General features: G+C 39.1%; 2 protein-coding genes across 6 annotated transcripts in view; one reads left to right on the top strand and one right to left on the bottom strand.

Moving 5' to 3' along the window:
* Smg6 (SMG6 nonsense mediated mRNA decay factor) overlaps window positions 1-229 on the bottom strand; it is a 239,452-nt gene extending 239,223 nt beyond the window's left edge. The window contains exon 1 of one of the 2 annotated variants that reach the window (XM_047547528.1): window positions 48-229. In XM_047547528.1, the coding sequence (XP_047403484.1) occupies window positions 48-135 (88 nt within the window). In that variant the 5' untranslated portion in view covers window positions 136-229. The remainder of the gene's footprint in view (window positions 1-47) is intronic. The other variant, XM_047547531.1, reaches the window with a different exon arrangement.
* Srr (serine racemase) overlaps window positions 63-16,192 on the top strand; it is a 21,733-nt gene continuing 5,603 nt past the window's right edge. Inside the window, exons 1-4 of one of the 4 annotated variants that reach the window (XM_047547549.1) lie at window positions 63-425; window positions 5,457-5,675; window positions 12,073-12,244; window positions 16,003-16,129. In XM_047547549.1, the coding sequence (XP_047403505.1) occupies window positions 5,641-5,675; window positions 12,073-12,244; window positions 16,003-16,129 (334 nt within the window). In that variant the 5' untranslated portion in view covers window positions 63-425; window positions 5,457-5,640. Of the gene's footprint in view, window positions 431-3,889; window positions 5,676-12,072; window positions 12,245-16,002; window positions 16,130-16,192 lie in introns of those variants that run through there. The other 3 variants (XM_047547548.1, XM_047547547.1, XM_047547550.1) reach the window with 3 other exon arrangements.

The following is a 16,192-nucleotide window of genomic DNA, read 5'->3' as shown; positions in this document are numbered from 1 at the left end:
AGGCGGGGCGGGGAGGCCCGGCCCAGGAGCTGGGCGGCGCGACTCACCTCTGCTCCCGGCCTGCGGAGCCAGAGTGGCCAGGATCCCTCGCAGCTCTGACGCGGAGATCCGCACACGCTCCAACCCCTCCGCCATCTTCGCGGCTGCTGCTACAGCTGCAGCGACTCAGCCACCGCCGCGCGCAGCCAGGAAACCACGACGGACCGGCGGCGCGCGCTCACCCACTCCCACCCTTTTCCCCGCCCCCTCCCGCCTGCCCTCCCCTAACGACGGTGGCCTCACTGGGAGGAAAAGCGCTAACGCGCGTTCGAAAGGGGCAGTGCCTAAGCGCACCCCGGAGCTGGAGCGGCGTGCGCTGCGCGTGCGCAGAGGTGTAGTCTGGGAAGGTGTACTGAGACTGGAGGTGGAGGCGCGGCGGCGGTGAGGTGAGGTGAGGTGTGCCCTGGCTTCATCAGGCCAGGTTGGCGTTCGCGGCCGTGACTGCCGGTGCTGCTGCGATGGCCACCGAGGACATTGATGCTGGTCTGGGGCTCGGGTGGATGGAGATACCCCACAATCCGGCCTTCTCCAGTTATCTTAGTCCAGAGTCTCGCGTCAGAGGCCTAGACTGTGCCCCACCCATCGTTTGAGGGCCCTTAAAGATCGTATAAGAGTAGTAATGATTTTGCCCATTTTTAACATAAGGAATCTGAAACCCAGACAACTGAAGAAGTAAATTGCCCAGGGTGTCATAACTGTTAGTACCAGACATTAGTCTTTTTCTTTCTGGGAAACTACATCCCCAAACATCCTTCCTTTAAAAAAAAATTTTTTTATACATATATATGTGTGTGTGTGTGTGTGTGTGTATGTGTGTATGTATATATACACACATACACATATGTGTGTATGTATATATACACACATACACATATATATGCAGTATAGTTGGCTCTTGAGAAAGGAAGGAGCTATGTGGAAGGTAGTAAAGGTGGAAGTATTAAAATTCCCAAAATTCAATTTGGGAATTTCCATGTCACTATGGATTCTTGGGGGGCAGAAATCACTTCTTCAGATCCTGGGTTGATTTTTTTGTTGTTGATTTTCCATCTTTAAAATTTAACTAGACCAGAAGACTGGTACTAACCTTTTGGGACCATGAACCTGTTGTGTGGGGAAACTCTCCTCCAAGACTGCTTGCCTACACAAGTTGTTCCTTCCTGGTCCCCCACAGTCCATTGGACCCTACTCTCTCTCAGAGAATAAGTTACTGTCATTCCTTAGTCTGAGCCTAAAAGATTTGAACAATCTGACAGAACTCATTAAATTCGTATGCGACAAGTACTGAACCATCAGAAGGTGAAGCCTAAAAGAAAGTCAATAAATATGTGATAAGATTCAACTATTTAGCTGTAGGGTTGTGGCTCAGTGGTAGAGCATTTGCCTAGCATGTATGAGGCACTGGATTCAATCCTCAGCACCACATAAAAATAAATAAATAAAATAAAGTTTAAAAAAGTTAATAGCCAGGCTGGGGATATAGTTCAGTTGGTAGAGTGCTTGCCCTGGGTTGGATCCCCAGCACCGCAAAAAAAAAAAAAAAAAAAAAAAAAAAAGTTAATACCCTTTAAAAAAAAAAAAACAAAGATTCAACGATCCAGCTGGGTTTGGTGACACATGCGTGTAATCCCAGCAACTTTGGAGGCAAGTGCTCTACCACAGAGCTATATCCCTAGCTCCCATCATTTAAAATTTTTTTTAAAAAAGAAGGAAAAATAATTATAACAAAAAAGATTTCTTAGGACAAACATGATGACCAATTTAATGAAACAGTGTCGGTGAACTGCAGATTGGATATGTCAGGTTTTTACTGGCAGACAAGCTAGGAAACCTGTCTGGATCCCAGCTGGCTGGATTCCCTGACAGCAAAAGAAATTAGCGAGCTGGGGAGATAGCTCAGCTGTTAGAGTGCTTGCCTTGCAAGCACAAGGCCCTGAGTTTGATCCCCAGTACCGCAAAAAAAAAAAAAAAAAAAAGAAAGAAATTAGCAAATGTTTGCTTAACAAAACCAACTCAAGAAAATTTATCAGAACTCAAGAGAGTAAAGATAAGAGATAAAATTTGAGTTCATTATGGTGGCACAAACCTGTAATCCCAGTGACTTGAGAGACTAAGGTGAAAAGATCAAAAATTTGAGGCCAACCTGAGCAATTTAGACCCTGTCTCAAAATGAAAAATGGAATAAAAGAATTGGGAATGTAGTTCAGTGGTACAGCACCCTTGGGTTCAATTTCCAATTTAAAAAAATAAATAAATAAATAAAACAAAATATAGAAAACCTAGAAAATGGTTCCAAAAAACTAAAAATTAAATATGAGTTCCAAAAGGCAATAACTGAGGCAGAGCAATAATAGTCAATGGGGGCTGGAGTTGTAGCTCAATGGTAGAGTAGTAGAGTGCATGTGTGAGGCCCCGGGTTCAATTCTCAGCATCACATATAAATAAATAAGATAAAGTTCCGTTGACAACTACAAAAATATAAAAATAATAATAATAGTCAAATAATGGAAGAAAATCTACTCAGTTGATGAGGAATTTTTTTTTTTTTTTTTTTTTTTTTAACTTTCAGATTTAAAGGATTTGTGAGGGGCTGGGGATATGGCTCAGTGATAAAGTGCTTGCCTAGCATATGTGAGTTCCTGAGTTCAATCCCAAGCACCACCAGAAAAAAAGGATTCCTGAAATGGGTAAAAAGAAGTGAAAAGATAAATATGTTTAATTGAAAGCTTCTCATTTTAAAGATTTAAAATACCTTTATGTATTAATATGGAACAATCTTCAAGATATATTGTTAAAAAAAAAAGATGTATTGTTAGATGCTTTTCCTTCATAAAGTTGTTCGCAGCTGGGCCTGGTGGCACACATCTGTACCTGTAATCCCAGCTACTGGAGAGGCTAAGGCAGGAGGATTGCAAGTCTGATGCCAGATTGAGCAATTTAGTGAGACCCTGTCTCAAAAATAAATAAATAATTGGGGCTAGGGATGTTGCTCAGTGGTAGAGCATCCCTGGGGTTCAATCCCAATACTACACACACAAATTATATATACAGTTCAGTCTGTGTGCCACAAAAATCATTTGTTGTACATATAAATTTCTACGTGAATGTGTCAAAAAAGGCATGGAAAAATGCCTACCAAACATTTCCAAGTAGTTGCCTTTGTGGAAGAGGGGATTTGATGGTAGAGAATGAAGGCTCTGTGTACTGCTATAATGTTTTTTTTTTTTTTTTTTTTTTTTTTTTGCTATAATGTTTTAATTTTTGTTTTTTCTTTTTTAGTGCCAGGGATTGAACTCAGGGATTTCCCTGATATAGGCAAGTCGTCTACCACTGAGCTACATTCTAAACCCTGAATTCTTAAAATAGGGATTTGGTCACATAACATGCGGATAATTAGAAAAATAAGATGAATTTGAATAATAGAGGAGTGAGGAATTCAGTATCCCAAAATAAATACAGGTCACATTTGCTCAGCACAAAGTAATAAAACTAGAAATAAATAACCACAAATTAAACAAAAAATTCTAACTACTTATAATTTTTTTTTCTTGGACTGGGGATTGAACACAGAGGCACTTTGGCACTTTACCACTGAGATACTTCCCTATCCCTTTTTTAATTAATTAATTTACTTATTTGTTTATTCATTTATTTTTGTTCCAGGGATTGAACCCAGGGGTGCTTAACTACTAAGCCACATCCCTCCCCAGCCATTTTTATATTTTATTTAGAGACAAGGTCTCACTGAGTTGCGTAGGGCCTCAGTAAATTGCTGAGGCTGACTTTGAACTCAAGATCCTCCTGCCTCAGCTTCCAGAGCTGCTAGGATTACAGGCCTGCACCACCATGGCCATCTATTTTTTATTTTTGAGACAGGGTCTTGCAAAGTTGCCAAGACTGACCTCAAACTTGCAATTCCCCTGCCTCATCCTACTGAGTTGCTAGAATTATAGGCAAGCACCATTAGTAGCCACTTGTAATTTCTTTAGAAACATGAATTTTTAAATAACTCATGGGTCAAAAGAGAAAACAAAGAGCTAGGGATGTAACCCAATGGTAGAGCACTTGCCTAACATGTTGTTCTGGGTTCCATCCCCAGCACTGGAAAAAAACAGATCATGGATTCTTTAGAAATTAAGATAATGAAAATATTGCCTAACAGAATCCATGATATAGCATTAAAGCAGTGCTCAGGAAACATGTATCCTTAAATGCTTTTAGTATTTAAAAATGAAAATTAATTAGGTATGAATATTAACTAGGTAAGCATTCAACAAAAGTAGAAAAAGACAATAAAAGGAAATATAAGAAAGCATAAAAATAAAATCAGAAATTGATAATAAAAAACTTTTATTGAAAAATGTTACTTGACAGATAACTTCTGAATTACTATAAATGACAATAGCTGGGCATGATGGCAGATACCTGTAATCCCAGTGGCCCAGAAGGCTGAGGCAGGAGGATTGCAAGTTCAAAGCCAGCCTCAGAAATTTAGTGAGGCCCTAAGCCACTTAGTGAAACCCTGTCTCAAAATAAAAAATGGCTGGGGATGTGACTCAGTGACTCAGCGTTTAAATACCCCTGGGTTCAATCCCTGGTACCAAAGAAAAAAAAGGCTTTGTTGAACCTGTACATTCTGAGAGGATTCATTGGCTTCAGACTGGTAATCATAACAAAAAGAAACAGTTCTTGATAATGAAACAAAGGTATTTGTCCACGTACAACTAAAAAATTATATTAAAAAAGAAATAGATACTAGACATCTTTTTTACAAAAAAGAAAAAAAGATGGCTATGAGAAACTGAAATTTGGCTTATCAAATCTCTGATCTTCCTCTCAAATACTTGTTTCTTCACCAGTATGAAATCTCAGAAATAATATTACCATCTAAGTCTAAATCCTGGCGTTATCCTTGACACCTCTATGTCCCTCACACTCCACATTTGGTCCACAAGCAGTATGTCTCTCCTGTCTCTGTAATGATCATATATGGAATCAATTCCCCAGCTTCTCCCCTTTTCTCTTAAAAACTGCACTTCACTCACTCCCACTCAGAAACTTTTTTTTTTCTTTTTCTGTCTTTGTTGTTCATACTTTCCCCCATCACTTTCTCTTTTACTACTTTTTTCCCACAGGTGCAGAGATTTGAGACGGTAATACTCTTGTTCACACTATCATCAAGGCCTTTCTCATTTCATCTTTTGCGCTTCATTCCAATTCCCACTAATGTTCCATTTCTTCTCTCCTAGGTAGTAAATCTAATGTGTTTGATATATGTCCTTGAATATACATGTATCTTTGAATAATATAAAATGTTTTATGTATGTATGTGTTTTAAATGTACATAATTGATATTGTTATAGATTTCATTATGTTTCTTTTTCATGCTTCTGTAAATACTTTTGACTATTGCATAGTATTGTCTTAAATGACCTCACACCCTTGGCCACTGATCATGGGCCAAGATGGACCAAAGTCCTTACCCAGAATTTTTTGAACTGAAACTGAGAGACTCCCTCTCCAGTGTGGAAGCCATAAAATGTAAAACACAGGAGCTGTCAACAGCCACGTGTCCTACCATATGGAACCAGCTGGTCTGCAATGAGAAAGAAGCCAACATGCCAGAAGCAGCAGAGGTGAGAAACAGAGTCCGGGAAGCTATCAAGTCCCTGGTTCCATTTGTTCCTGAAACTTTATATGCCTGCCTCTCCCCATGTTTTCTTCAACTCTTCTTGGATTCAGTGAGCCAATAAATCTTGATGCCCTCATCTTTAGTCTAAACTAGTTCAAACTGGGGTTCTGTCATTTGCAACCAGGAGACCCACTAATTCAACTCCAAAGTGTCTTTTTTTTCATTCACAGTACCTTTTTTAAAAATAGTGGTAAAACACACATGAAATTTACTACTTTCACCATTTTTAAGTATATAGTTCTTTACTTACCTACATTCCTGTTAGTGTGCAACCAGTCTCCAAAATACTGTACCCATTAAACCATTTTCCCAACCCACAACCATCCTTCCTTCTGTCTACAAATTTGACTACTTTCAGTACCTCATATAAGTGGAATCATGCAATATTTGTCTTATTGTGACTGGCTCATTTCACTTAGTATAATGTCCTCAACATTCATCCATGTTGTGTGTCAGAATTTCTTCTTTTTTAAGACTGAATATTATGTATATACCACATTGTGTATAGTCTTTCGTCGGTGTATATAGTCAGTGAACACTCGTGTTGCTTCCACCTTTTGGTTATTATGAATAAGGCAGCTATGAACATGAGTGTATAAATATCTGAGACCCTGCTTTTGATTCTTTTGAGACTACATCTAGGATTGGGTTCTAGGTTTTGGTTTGTGTTTTTTATTATTTATTTATTTTTTGTGGTATTGGGGGTTGAACTCAGAAGCCCTTTACTAATAAGCCACAACCCAAAGCCCCTTTTATTTCATTTTGAGTTGGAGTCTTGGTAAGTTGCTGAGGCTAACCTTAAACTCTGAGTTTCTGGAATTATAGGCATGTGCCACTGTGTACCAGGCTGTTTGCTTTTTTTAGAGGAGCCTCACATCCTAACAGGTGTGAGGTGGTGACCTTATTTTGGTTTTCATTTGCCTTTACCTTAAAGATAGTGATTTTGAACACTTTTTCAGTTACTTTTTGGCCATTTGTACATTTTCCTTGGAGAAATTTTTATTGAAGTTCTTTAGCCATTTTAATTGGGTTTGTGTTTCCAGTATCTTGGGGTGTTTTTGTTTTTGGTTTTTCCCTTTGCCATCCAGACATCCTTTATCATTCATGTAGAGAACCAAAGTACTCTTTCACTGAACTCCCTGATTGAACTCTTGTCCCCTTCCTTTTCATTCACCATAACATAACCAGATGGTTTTCTTTTTTTTTTTTTTGTGGTGCTGGGGATCGAACCCAGGGCCTTGTGCTTGCAAGACAAGCACTCTACCAACTGAGCTATCTCCCCAGCCCAACCACATGGTTTTCTAAAAATAAGACTGGGCCTGGTGGTGCACACCTAGCATATTTATTTTTGCATTACTTATATATCTGCCACAAGATAGTAAGCTTTATGAGGGCAGGAACAAGTCTATTTTTCTAACATTGTATCTCTGAAGCAAACAATATCTAATATATAGAAAGTACTAAATATTCATTGATAAGTAAACAGACCTCAGAGATAGAAGCTGTTTTGAAATATTAATATATATAACTTTATACTAATAAAATTGGAATTTTAAGGTCAATTGTTTTGTCACAAAATGTTTTTACTTCTGGGCTTGATAAAGTTACCTGTAATCCCAACTACATGGGAGGCACAGGCAGGAAAATCATAAGTTCGAGGCCATCCTGGGCAACTCAGCAATACCCTGGCTAAAATAAAACAAAAAATATTTTTTAAAGGGCTGGTGCTGGGTGCAGTGACTCATACCTGTTGTAATCCCAGCAATTCAGAAGGCTGAGATAGGAGGATCACAAGTTCAAGGTGAGCCTCAGCAATTTAACAAGGTCCTGAGCAACTTATCTAGACACGGTCTCAAAATTAAAAATAAATAAATAAAAAGGGCTAGGGACATGGCTCATTGGTAAAGCACCCCTGGATTCGATCCCTAGTACCAAAAAACACCCACCAAACAAGGGGAAGGAAAGAGACAGCTGCACATTATTTCCCTAAAGCCATAGTTACTGGTCTAGTTCAAATCCCAGGACTCAATAGGAAGAAATACTCTAACTTTTTAATTGTTTATTTTTGGGGTTTTGGGAGGGTTGTTTTTTGTTCTGTGGTACTGGGGATTCAACCCAGGGATCTCACATGCTGGGCAAGCACTCTACCACTGAGCTGCATCCCCAGCCTTTCATTTGTTTTTAAGTTAATAACTGGATCCCTGCAAAAGCTAAGAATGAAGACGGCACAGAAAAAAAAAAAAGATCTGAAAGCTAAAGTACAATTTTTTTTCTTTAGGTACGGCAGATTGAACCCAGAGACATGCTACCACTGAGTTACACTCCAATCCTTTTTATTTTTTATTTTGAGCCAGGATCTCACTAAGATGCTGAGGCTAACCTCAAACTTAACCATTCTCCTGTCTCATCTTCACTAGTAGCTAAGATTACAGGCATGTGCCACCAAGCCACATTCCCAGCCCTTTCTATTTTTCACTTTGAGACAGGGTCTAGCTAAGTTGCTTAGGGCCTTGCTAATTGTTGAGGCTAGCCTTGAACTTGTAATCTTCATGTCTCAGCCTCCCGAGTCACTGAGATTACAGGTATGAGCCACTGTGCTCAGCTATAACCATATCTTAAAGTATTATATGACCAACTATGATAAACCACATCTGAAGCTAGGAAAAAGAAAAAAAGTATAAGGATGAGAAAAATCAACTACAAAATTCAGAACAACAAAGTAATCCAGTAGACAATGTGATAAATGTACAAAAGTCATTGGTATTTATATACATCATCAAGTAATTTTGAAATCTAATGGGAAAAAATGCCTCAAAAGCAACAAAAATACATTGTACCTAGGAATAAATTTAATTAGATACATACAAGACACAACTATGAAAACTCTATTGAGAAATCTAAAGCAAAAAGTCTACTAAATTAGAAGGCACCTGTATCCATAGAAGACTCGATGTTTTAAAACATCAGTAATCACTGGTCATGGTGGCACATACCTGTAATCCCAGCAACTCAGGAGGCTGAGGAAGGAAGAACACAATTCAAAGCCAGGCTCAGCCACTTGGCAAGGCCCTAAGCAAAATTTGTGAGAACCTGTCTCAAAGAAACAGAAAGGGCAGGGGATGTGGGTTGGTGGTTAAGTGCCCCTGGGTTCAATCCCTGGTACCAAAAAATAATAGTAATAAAATGTCAGTGATTCCCCTGTTCATTTATTTTACAGAGGAATTTCTGGCAGCCTTGCTAAAGGAATTCTGAAGTTCACTTGAAAGAACCGACTTGTAGGGCTGAGGAGATAGCTCAGCTGGTAGAGCGCTTGCCTTGCAAACATAAGGCCCTGAGTTCGCTCCCCAGTAGCGCAAAAAAAAAAAAAAAAAAAAGAAAGAAAGAAAGAAAGAACCGATTTGTGAGAAAAGCCAGCAAATTCTGGAAAGAGTAACCAAGGAGAACTTACTAATACAGTGCGTAACTGGAAAAGGAATTGGCAGTCTGATCAATGGAACAAAACACAAAGGCCCAAAGCGTTAATACAAATTTTTTTTTGATAAGTGTGGCATTTCCAAGAAAAAAGGTGATGCCTCTGATACCAGGCATGGTGGCCAGGCTTGTAATTCCAGTGACTTGAGAGTTTGATACAGGAAGATCACATGTTCAAGGTCAGCTTCAGTAATTTAGCAAGACCCTGTCTCAGAACAAAAAATAAAAAGGGCTATGGATGTAGCTTAGTGGTAAAGCACCCCTAGGTTCAATCCCCCAGTACCACGAGAAAGAACAGATGAGTCCCACGAAATCGTCAGTCAGTAAGTAATGTGTTGACAAAAAAGGGCCAGGCTCATTTGTAATCCCAGTAAGTCAGGAGGCTGAGATAGGAGAGTTGCAAATTTGAAGCCAACCTGAGCAATATAAGAGGATCCTTTCTCAAAACAAAAAATAAAAAGGGCTAGGAATGTTGCTCAATGGTAGAGTAACCCCAGGTTCACTTCACTATCACAAAAAAAGATTCACTAGGCTGGTGCTATAGCTTGTGGCAGAGTGCTTGCCTAGCATGTGTGAGGTACTGGGTTTGATTTTTAGCACCACATAAAAATAAATGAAGGGATTCTGTCCATCTTCACCTATAAAAAATTAAAAGACTTACTAAAGAACAAGTAGCCAATAAATATACAGAAAAATGTTCTTTCACTGTTATATTAAAACTACTAGACATTTAAATTGACAGATAAAATGATACAGCAAGGATGAAGGAAAATGGACATTCTTTAGAAACTGCTGTTGGGAGTATAAATTGTACTCTACAACCCTTCTGGAAATCAGTTTGACAGTAGATATCAAGTGTGTTATGAGACTGACACACTACCTGCTTGTACCAAGGAGACTTCAAATGAATTAAACTTGTGCATACCTTTTGATACAGAAAGCCATTTAGTGAAATCTACCCTAAGGATGTGTGGAGGTACAGAAACATCTCTAAACATTTGAATATTCAAATAGAGTTATGTAAAAATTAAATTATGTTTTTTTTTTTTTCCCCAGCACTAGGGATTGAACCCCAGGGATGCTTTACCACTGAGCTACATCCCTAGTCTTTTTCATTTTTTGAGACAGAGTCTCACTAAGTTGCCCAGGCTAGCCTTGAATTTGCAGTCCTGCCTCAGCCACCCACTTCGCTGGGATTACAGACATGAGCCACCTCACCTAGCTAAATTATGGTATTTTTGTAAAAGGAATATCATGAAGCCATTTTAACAGTTACCTGTAGCTGAGTGCAGTGGCATGCACCTGTAGTCCCAGCACTCAGGAGGTTGAGGTGGAAGACACTTGAGCCTAGGAGTTTGAGACCAGCCTGGGTAACATGATAAGGCTTCGTATCAGAGAGAGAAAAAACGGTGGGGCTGGGCACAAATTTGTCTCAATAAGATTCAGATATTCCTAATATTGTTTGCAAGTATTCAACAACTAAGACCAATCTCTCAGTCTCATTGGATCAGCCAGGATTAGACTTCTGATCCCTGACTAAGCAGGGTTATCGCCCTTTGCCAGCCTGAAGCAGCCATATAAGATGAATCTTCACCCCTCACCAAACTTTAAGATTAGGGATCAGTCAGGAGAAGTGGCACACGTCTGTAATCCCAGTGACTCAGGAGACTGAGACTGAGGAGGATCACAAGTTCAAAGCCAGTCTCAGCAATTTAGCAAGACCCTAAGCAATGTAGCAAAAACCTGTCTCTAAAATAATGGTCTGGGGATGTTGATTGGTGGTAAAGCACCCCTGGGTTCAATTGCCAGTTCCAAAAAAAAAAAAAAAAAAAAAAAGGTTAAGGAATCTAAGTCTTGGGGAGGAAAAATGAGAGAAATTTGGGGGTGAAGGGAGAGATGCTAAGTCTAAAAGGAAGTGCCCATATATCATAGAAATGCAGGAAGCAACCGGAACAATTGTAACTCCTTAGAGACATCCCCTTGGCCAGCACCCTTAAACCCTGCCCTTGTAACATAAGGGCAATGCACAAGCACAGGGAAAACTGGTGAGAAATTCTGCAGTCCCACCAGACGCTACAGTGCATGCCTGTAGACTCAGGAGGCTGAGGCAGGAGGATTGCAAGTTCAAAGCCACCCTCAGCAACTTAGCAAGGCCCTAAGCAACTTAGTGAGACACTGTCTCTAAATAAAATATAAAAAGTGCTGGGATTGTGGGGGTTGAACCACTTAACCACTCAGGCATATCCCCAGCCCTTTTTATTTTTTCAGACAGGATCTTGCTGAATTGCTTAGAACCTCACTAAGTTGCTGAGTCTGGCTTTAAACTTTCAATCCTCCTGCTTCAGCCTCCCAAATTGCTGGTATTACAACATGTGCCACCATGCCCAGCAAAAAAAAAAAAAAAAAAAAAAAAATTTAAATAAGAATTTAAGTCAGGCATGGTGACATTCACCAGTAGTCCTAGCACTCAGTAAGCTGAAGCAGGAGAATTGCTTGAGCAAGACCCTTTTGAAAACTAAACAAAAGGCAAAAAATGTATATTTTGAACCCAGTTCATTCAAGCAGCTTCACAAGATGCTTTTCATCAGTTACAGACCAGTGGCAGTGTCAAGAGATGGATGGTATGAGTGAGGGAATGACTTTAGCTTCCATAAGCACCATCAGTTTATTTCCTAAAAAGCTTCACCAAAAAACTTAACTTCTGTTTCAAGTCAAGTCCCCCACTTTATAGAAATTTCAGTAATGGAGACAGTTCCACATAGAACCACAATACCCAGGTCTACTCTAATGTATTACATATTTTCAAAGTCTTCAACAAATATGTTTTCATCAGACTTTGCTTTGACCTCTTGCTTATTCTTGGGTTTCAGAATCATGTGTGCTCAGTACTGCATCTCCTTTGCTGATGTTGAAAAAGCTCATATCAACATTCGAGATTATATCCATCTCACACCAGTGCTAACAAGCTCTATTTTGAATCAAGTAGCAGGGCGAAATCTTTTCTTCAAATGTGAAGTCTTCCAGAAAACTGGATCTTTTAAGGTAAAAGTCTCTTTTGTTAGTGTATAGTGAATGTTTTCAAACCCTCTTTAAAAAAAATAAAATCTTTTAGTTGTCAATGGACCTTTATCTTTATTTATTTGTATGTGGTGCTGAAAATCGAACCCAGTGCCTCATACATGCTAGGCAAGCACTCTTCTTCTGAGCTACAACCCCAGCCCATTCAAACACTCTTAACATGTAAATATTTTGGTTCTTCAGACCATCCAGGGACTTGGGAAGATCACAAGTTTGTGGTCAGCCTCAGCAATTTAGTGAGACCCTATCCAAAATGTAAAATAAAAGGGTTTGGGGATGTCACTAAATGGTTAAGTGTCCCTGGATTCAATCCCCAATACCAAAAACAAAACAAACTTTTTACATTTGAAATAACAGGGTGCAGAAATTTTACTTTGAAGTTCTGGTTATCTAGCATCATAGTGTTGATAAATCACATGATCTAAAAATCCCTGATAAGAAGGATATAGAAGGATATATAGTGTTTGGACAATTATGCTATATATATCATTTATTGTCCAAACTAGGACAATCAAAGGGAGAACTTCTAATGAATAAATCAAGACAATGCAGTGACATGCACCTGTAGTCTCAGCTACACTGGGGTCTCAGCATGAAGATCACTTGAGCCCAGGAATTTAATGCCAGCCTGGGCAACATAGTGAGACCCCATTTCTCTCTCTTGCTCACTCCCCCCCGCCCCATACTGGGGATTGAATCCAGGGTGCCTTGCACATAATAGGCAAGTACTCTATCTCTTAGCTTCTTATCTTTGTCTACATTTTTTTTCTTTTCGTTTTTCTTCTTCTTTTTATAGAAACGGGGTCTGCATAGGATGGCCTGGAACTTGCAGTCCTCTTACCCCAGTCTCCCTCCCTTACCCCAGTAGCTGGGATTACAGACCTGTGCCACCATGGCCACTGAGATCCCATTTAAAAAAAAAAAAAAAAAGCCAGGTGTGGTGGCACTTGCCTGTAATCCCAGCAACTCAGGAGGCTGAGGCAGAAGGATCCTGAGTTCAAAACCAGTCTCAGCAATTGAGTAAGGCCCTAAGCAACTCAGTGAGACCCTGTCTTTAAATAAATACAAAAAAGGGCTGGGCATGTAGCTTATTGGTTAAGTGCCCCTGGGTTCAATCCCCAGTACCAAAAACAAACAAACAAATCAACAACAGCCAGGCGGGGTAACACATGCCTGTAATCCTAGCAGCTCAGGAGGCTGAGATAGGAGAATCGGGAGTTCAAAGCCAGCCTCAGAAACTCTGAGAGACCCTGTCTCTAAATAAAATACAAAAAAGGGCTGGGGATGTGACTCAGTGGTTAAGCATCCCTGGGTTCAATCCCTGGAACCAAATAACCAAAACAACAACAACAACAACAAAAACCCCCAACAATAGACATCAACCAGAGCCATCGTAGGCAAAATGTAGTGTGTGATCACCCATATGTAACTCAGGTTTTAAGCATTCATTTTGTCAACTTGCTACATATACACAGATTGATACCTTTTAAATATAAAAAATCTAAATCTAGCTGAACACTCATGTAATAAAATCTTTTCCTACAAAATATCAGTGCCTTCCCTACCATAAAGATACACTTCTATATGTTAACTTATTACCAAAATCTTCTGATCATTAGTTGACCTTTAAGATCCTTTCAGGGGGAAAGTGTGAAAGCTGCATTTAGCAATGTAGTACTTATTAACTAAGAGTGTTCTGTTTTGTTTTGTTTTGGCACTGGGGATTGAGCCCTGTGGGTGCTTTACCACTGAGCTACATCCCCAGCCCTTTTTGTTTTTTATTTCTAAATATTGAGACAGCAAAATTAAAATAAAATAAAATATTGAGACAGGGTCTCCCTAAATTATCCAGGCTGGCTTTAAATTTGCCATCTTCCTGCCTCAGCCTCTGAAATAGCTGGGATTATTATGTGCTAAGTCAGGTGTACCACTACACCTGACTTAGCACATACAATTATATACAGTGTGTAATACTTAAAAATAAACAATTTACTGACTGATGTGTTTTACTATACTTTTTATTATTGAGTATACTCCTTTATTTATTTATTTTTTTTTTTTTATTTTTGGTGGTTCTGGGATCTCCTGCATACTAAGCACATACTCTACCACTGAACTATGTCCCAGGTCCTACTCTACTTTAAAAAATAAACAATTGGTAAACCCAGCAGTATGGTGCATGCCTGTAATCCCAGAAATTTGGGAGGATCATAAAATCAAGGCCAATCTTCAGCAATTTAACAAGGTTCCAAGCAATTTAGCGAGACCCTGTCTTAAAATAAAAAGTGCTAGGGCTGGGATATAGCTCAGTTGGTAGAGTGCTTGCCTCACAAGCACAGACCCTGGGTTCAATCCTCAGCACTGCCAAAAAAAAAAAAAGTGCTAGGGATGTGGTTCAGTGGTAAAGTGCCTCTGGGTTCAATCTCCAGTACCCTCCCTACCTCCCCAAAAAAAGGGGGTTAGAGATGTAGATCAGTGGCAGAGTTTTGTTTTTTTGTTTTGTTTTGTTTTGTATATGGGCAAAATACCTTTATATTATTTTTTTTTTTAATGTGGTGCTGAGGATCAAACCCAGGGCCTCACACATGCTAGGCAAGTGTTCTACCACTGAGCCACAACTCCAGCCTGGCAGAGAGCCAGTAGAGCACTTAAACTACCATGTATGGGACCCTAGGTTTGGTCCCAACACTACAAAATCAATAGATTAAAAAAAAAAAAAAAAAAAAAAAAAACTTACAGAATAAGGATGTAAAGAGAAAATATTTTGTACAGCTAAAAAATGTTTGTGTTTTAAGTTAAGTGTTATTACAAGAGTTGAAAAGCTAAGCAAATCTAAAATGTATTAAGTAAAAAAATTATACTAAGCTAGGGTTAGTTTGTTTTAAAAAAATATTAAGGCCAAGAATGATAGCATAATGCCTATAATCACAGCTGCTTGGGAGACTCGGACAGGAAAATTCCAAGTTTAAGGCCAGTTTAGACAATTTAGCAAGACCTTTCTTAAAATAAAAGAAGGTGCCTCTGGGTTCAATCCCTAGTACTTCAAAAAAAAGAAAAAGAAAAAATAAAAATACTGTTTATAAACTTAGTGTAGCTTAAGTGTTTACAGTAGTGTGTAAGGTCTTACATATTCATGTTTCCTTACTGCTCCTTGACTCGCCCAGAGCAATTTCCAATCTTATAAGCTGCATTCATAAGTGTCCTAAACAGGTATATCATTTTTTATCTTTTTATCTTTTTTTTTGGCAGAGGTTCTGGGGATTGAACCCAGGGGCACAATACCACTGAGCTATATCCCCAGTCCTTTTTATTTGTTGAGACAGGATCTTGCTGAGATCCACCTCAAACTTGTGATCCTCTTTCCTCACCCTCCCAAGTCACTGGAATTACAGATGTCCACAACCATGCCCAGCTACAATTTTTATCTTTTATATTATTTTTGCAGTACTTTTCTGTTTACGTACACAAGTACTTACCATTATTGTACAATTACCTATAGTATCAGTTTAGTATAATAATATGCTGTACAGGTTTGTAGCTTAGGAGCAATAGGCTACACCATATACCATATATCTGAGGTTGTATAGTAGGCTCTAAGTTTGCGTTAAGATACTCTATGATATTTGCACAATGAAATTACCTAAGAATGCATTTCTCAAACTTGTTCCCATCAGTAAAGTATGCATGACTGTATACATTAATTCACCATCCCTCTTTTCCAGATTCGTGGGGCACTTAACGCCATCAGAGGCTTAATTCCTGCCACCTTAGAAGGGAAGCCCAAAGCCGTTGTTACTCACAGCAGCGGAAATCATGGCCAAGCTCTTACTTACGCTGCTAAGTTGGAAGGTACTTGATAACTTCTCAAGATACTCATCAGATAGGAATGAAAAAGTATCCTTAATTTTCAGT

This window comes from Sciurus carolinensis, chromosome 3, assembly GCF_902686445.1.
Source record: "Sciurus carolinensis chromosome 3, mSciCar1.2, whole genome shotgun sequence".
NCBI classification, from domain to species: domain Eukaryota; kingdom Metazoa; phylum Chordata; class Mammalia; order Rodentia; family Sciuridae; genus Sciurus; species Sciurus carolinensis.
This window is presented reverse-complemented; position numbering and strand designations above follow the sequence as displayed.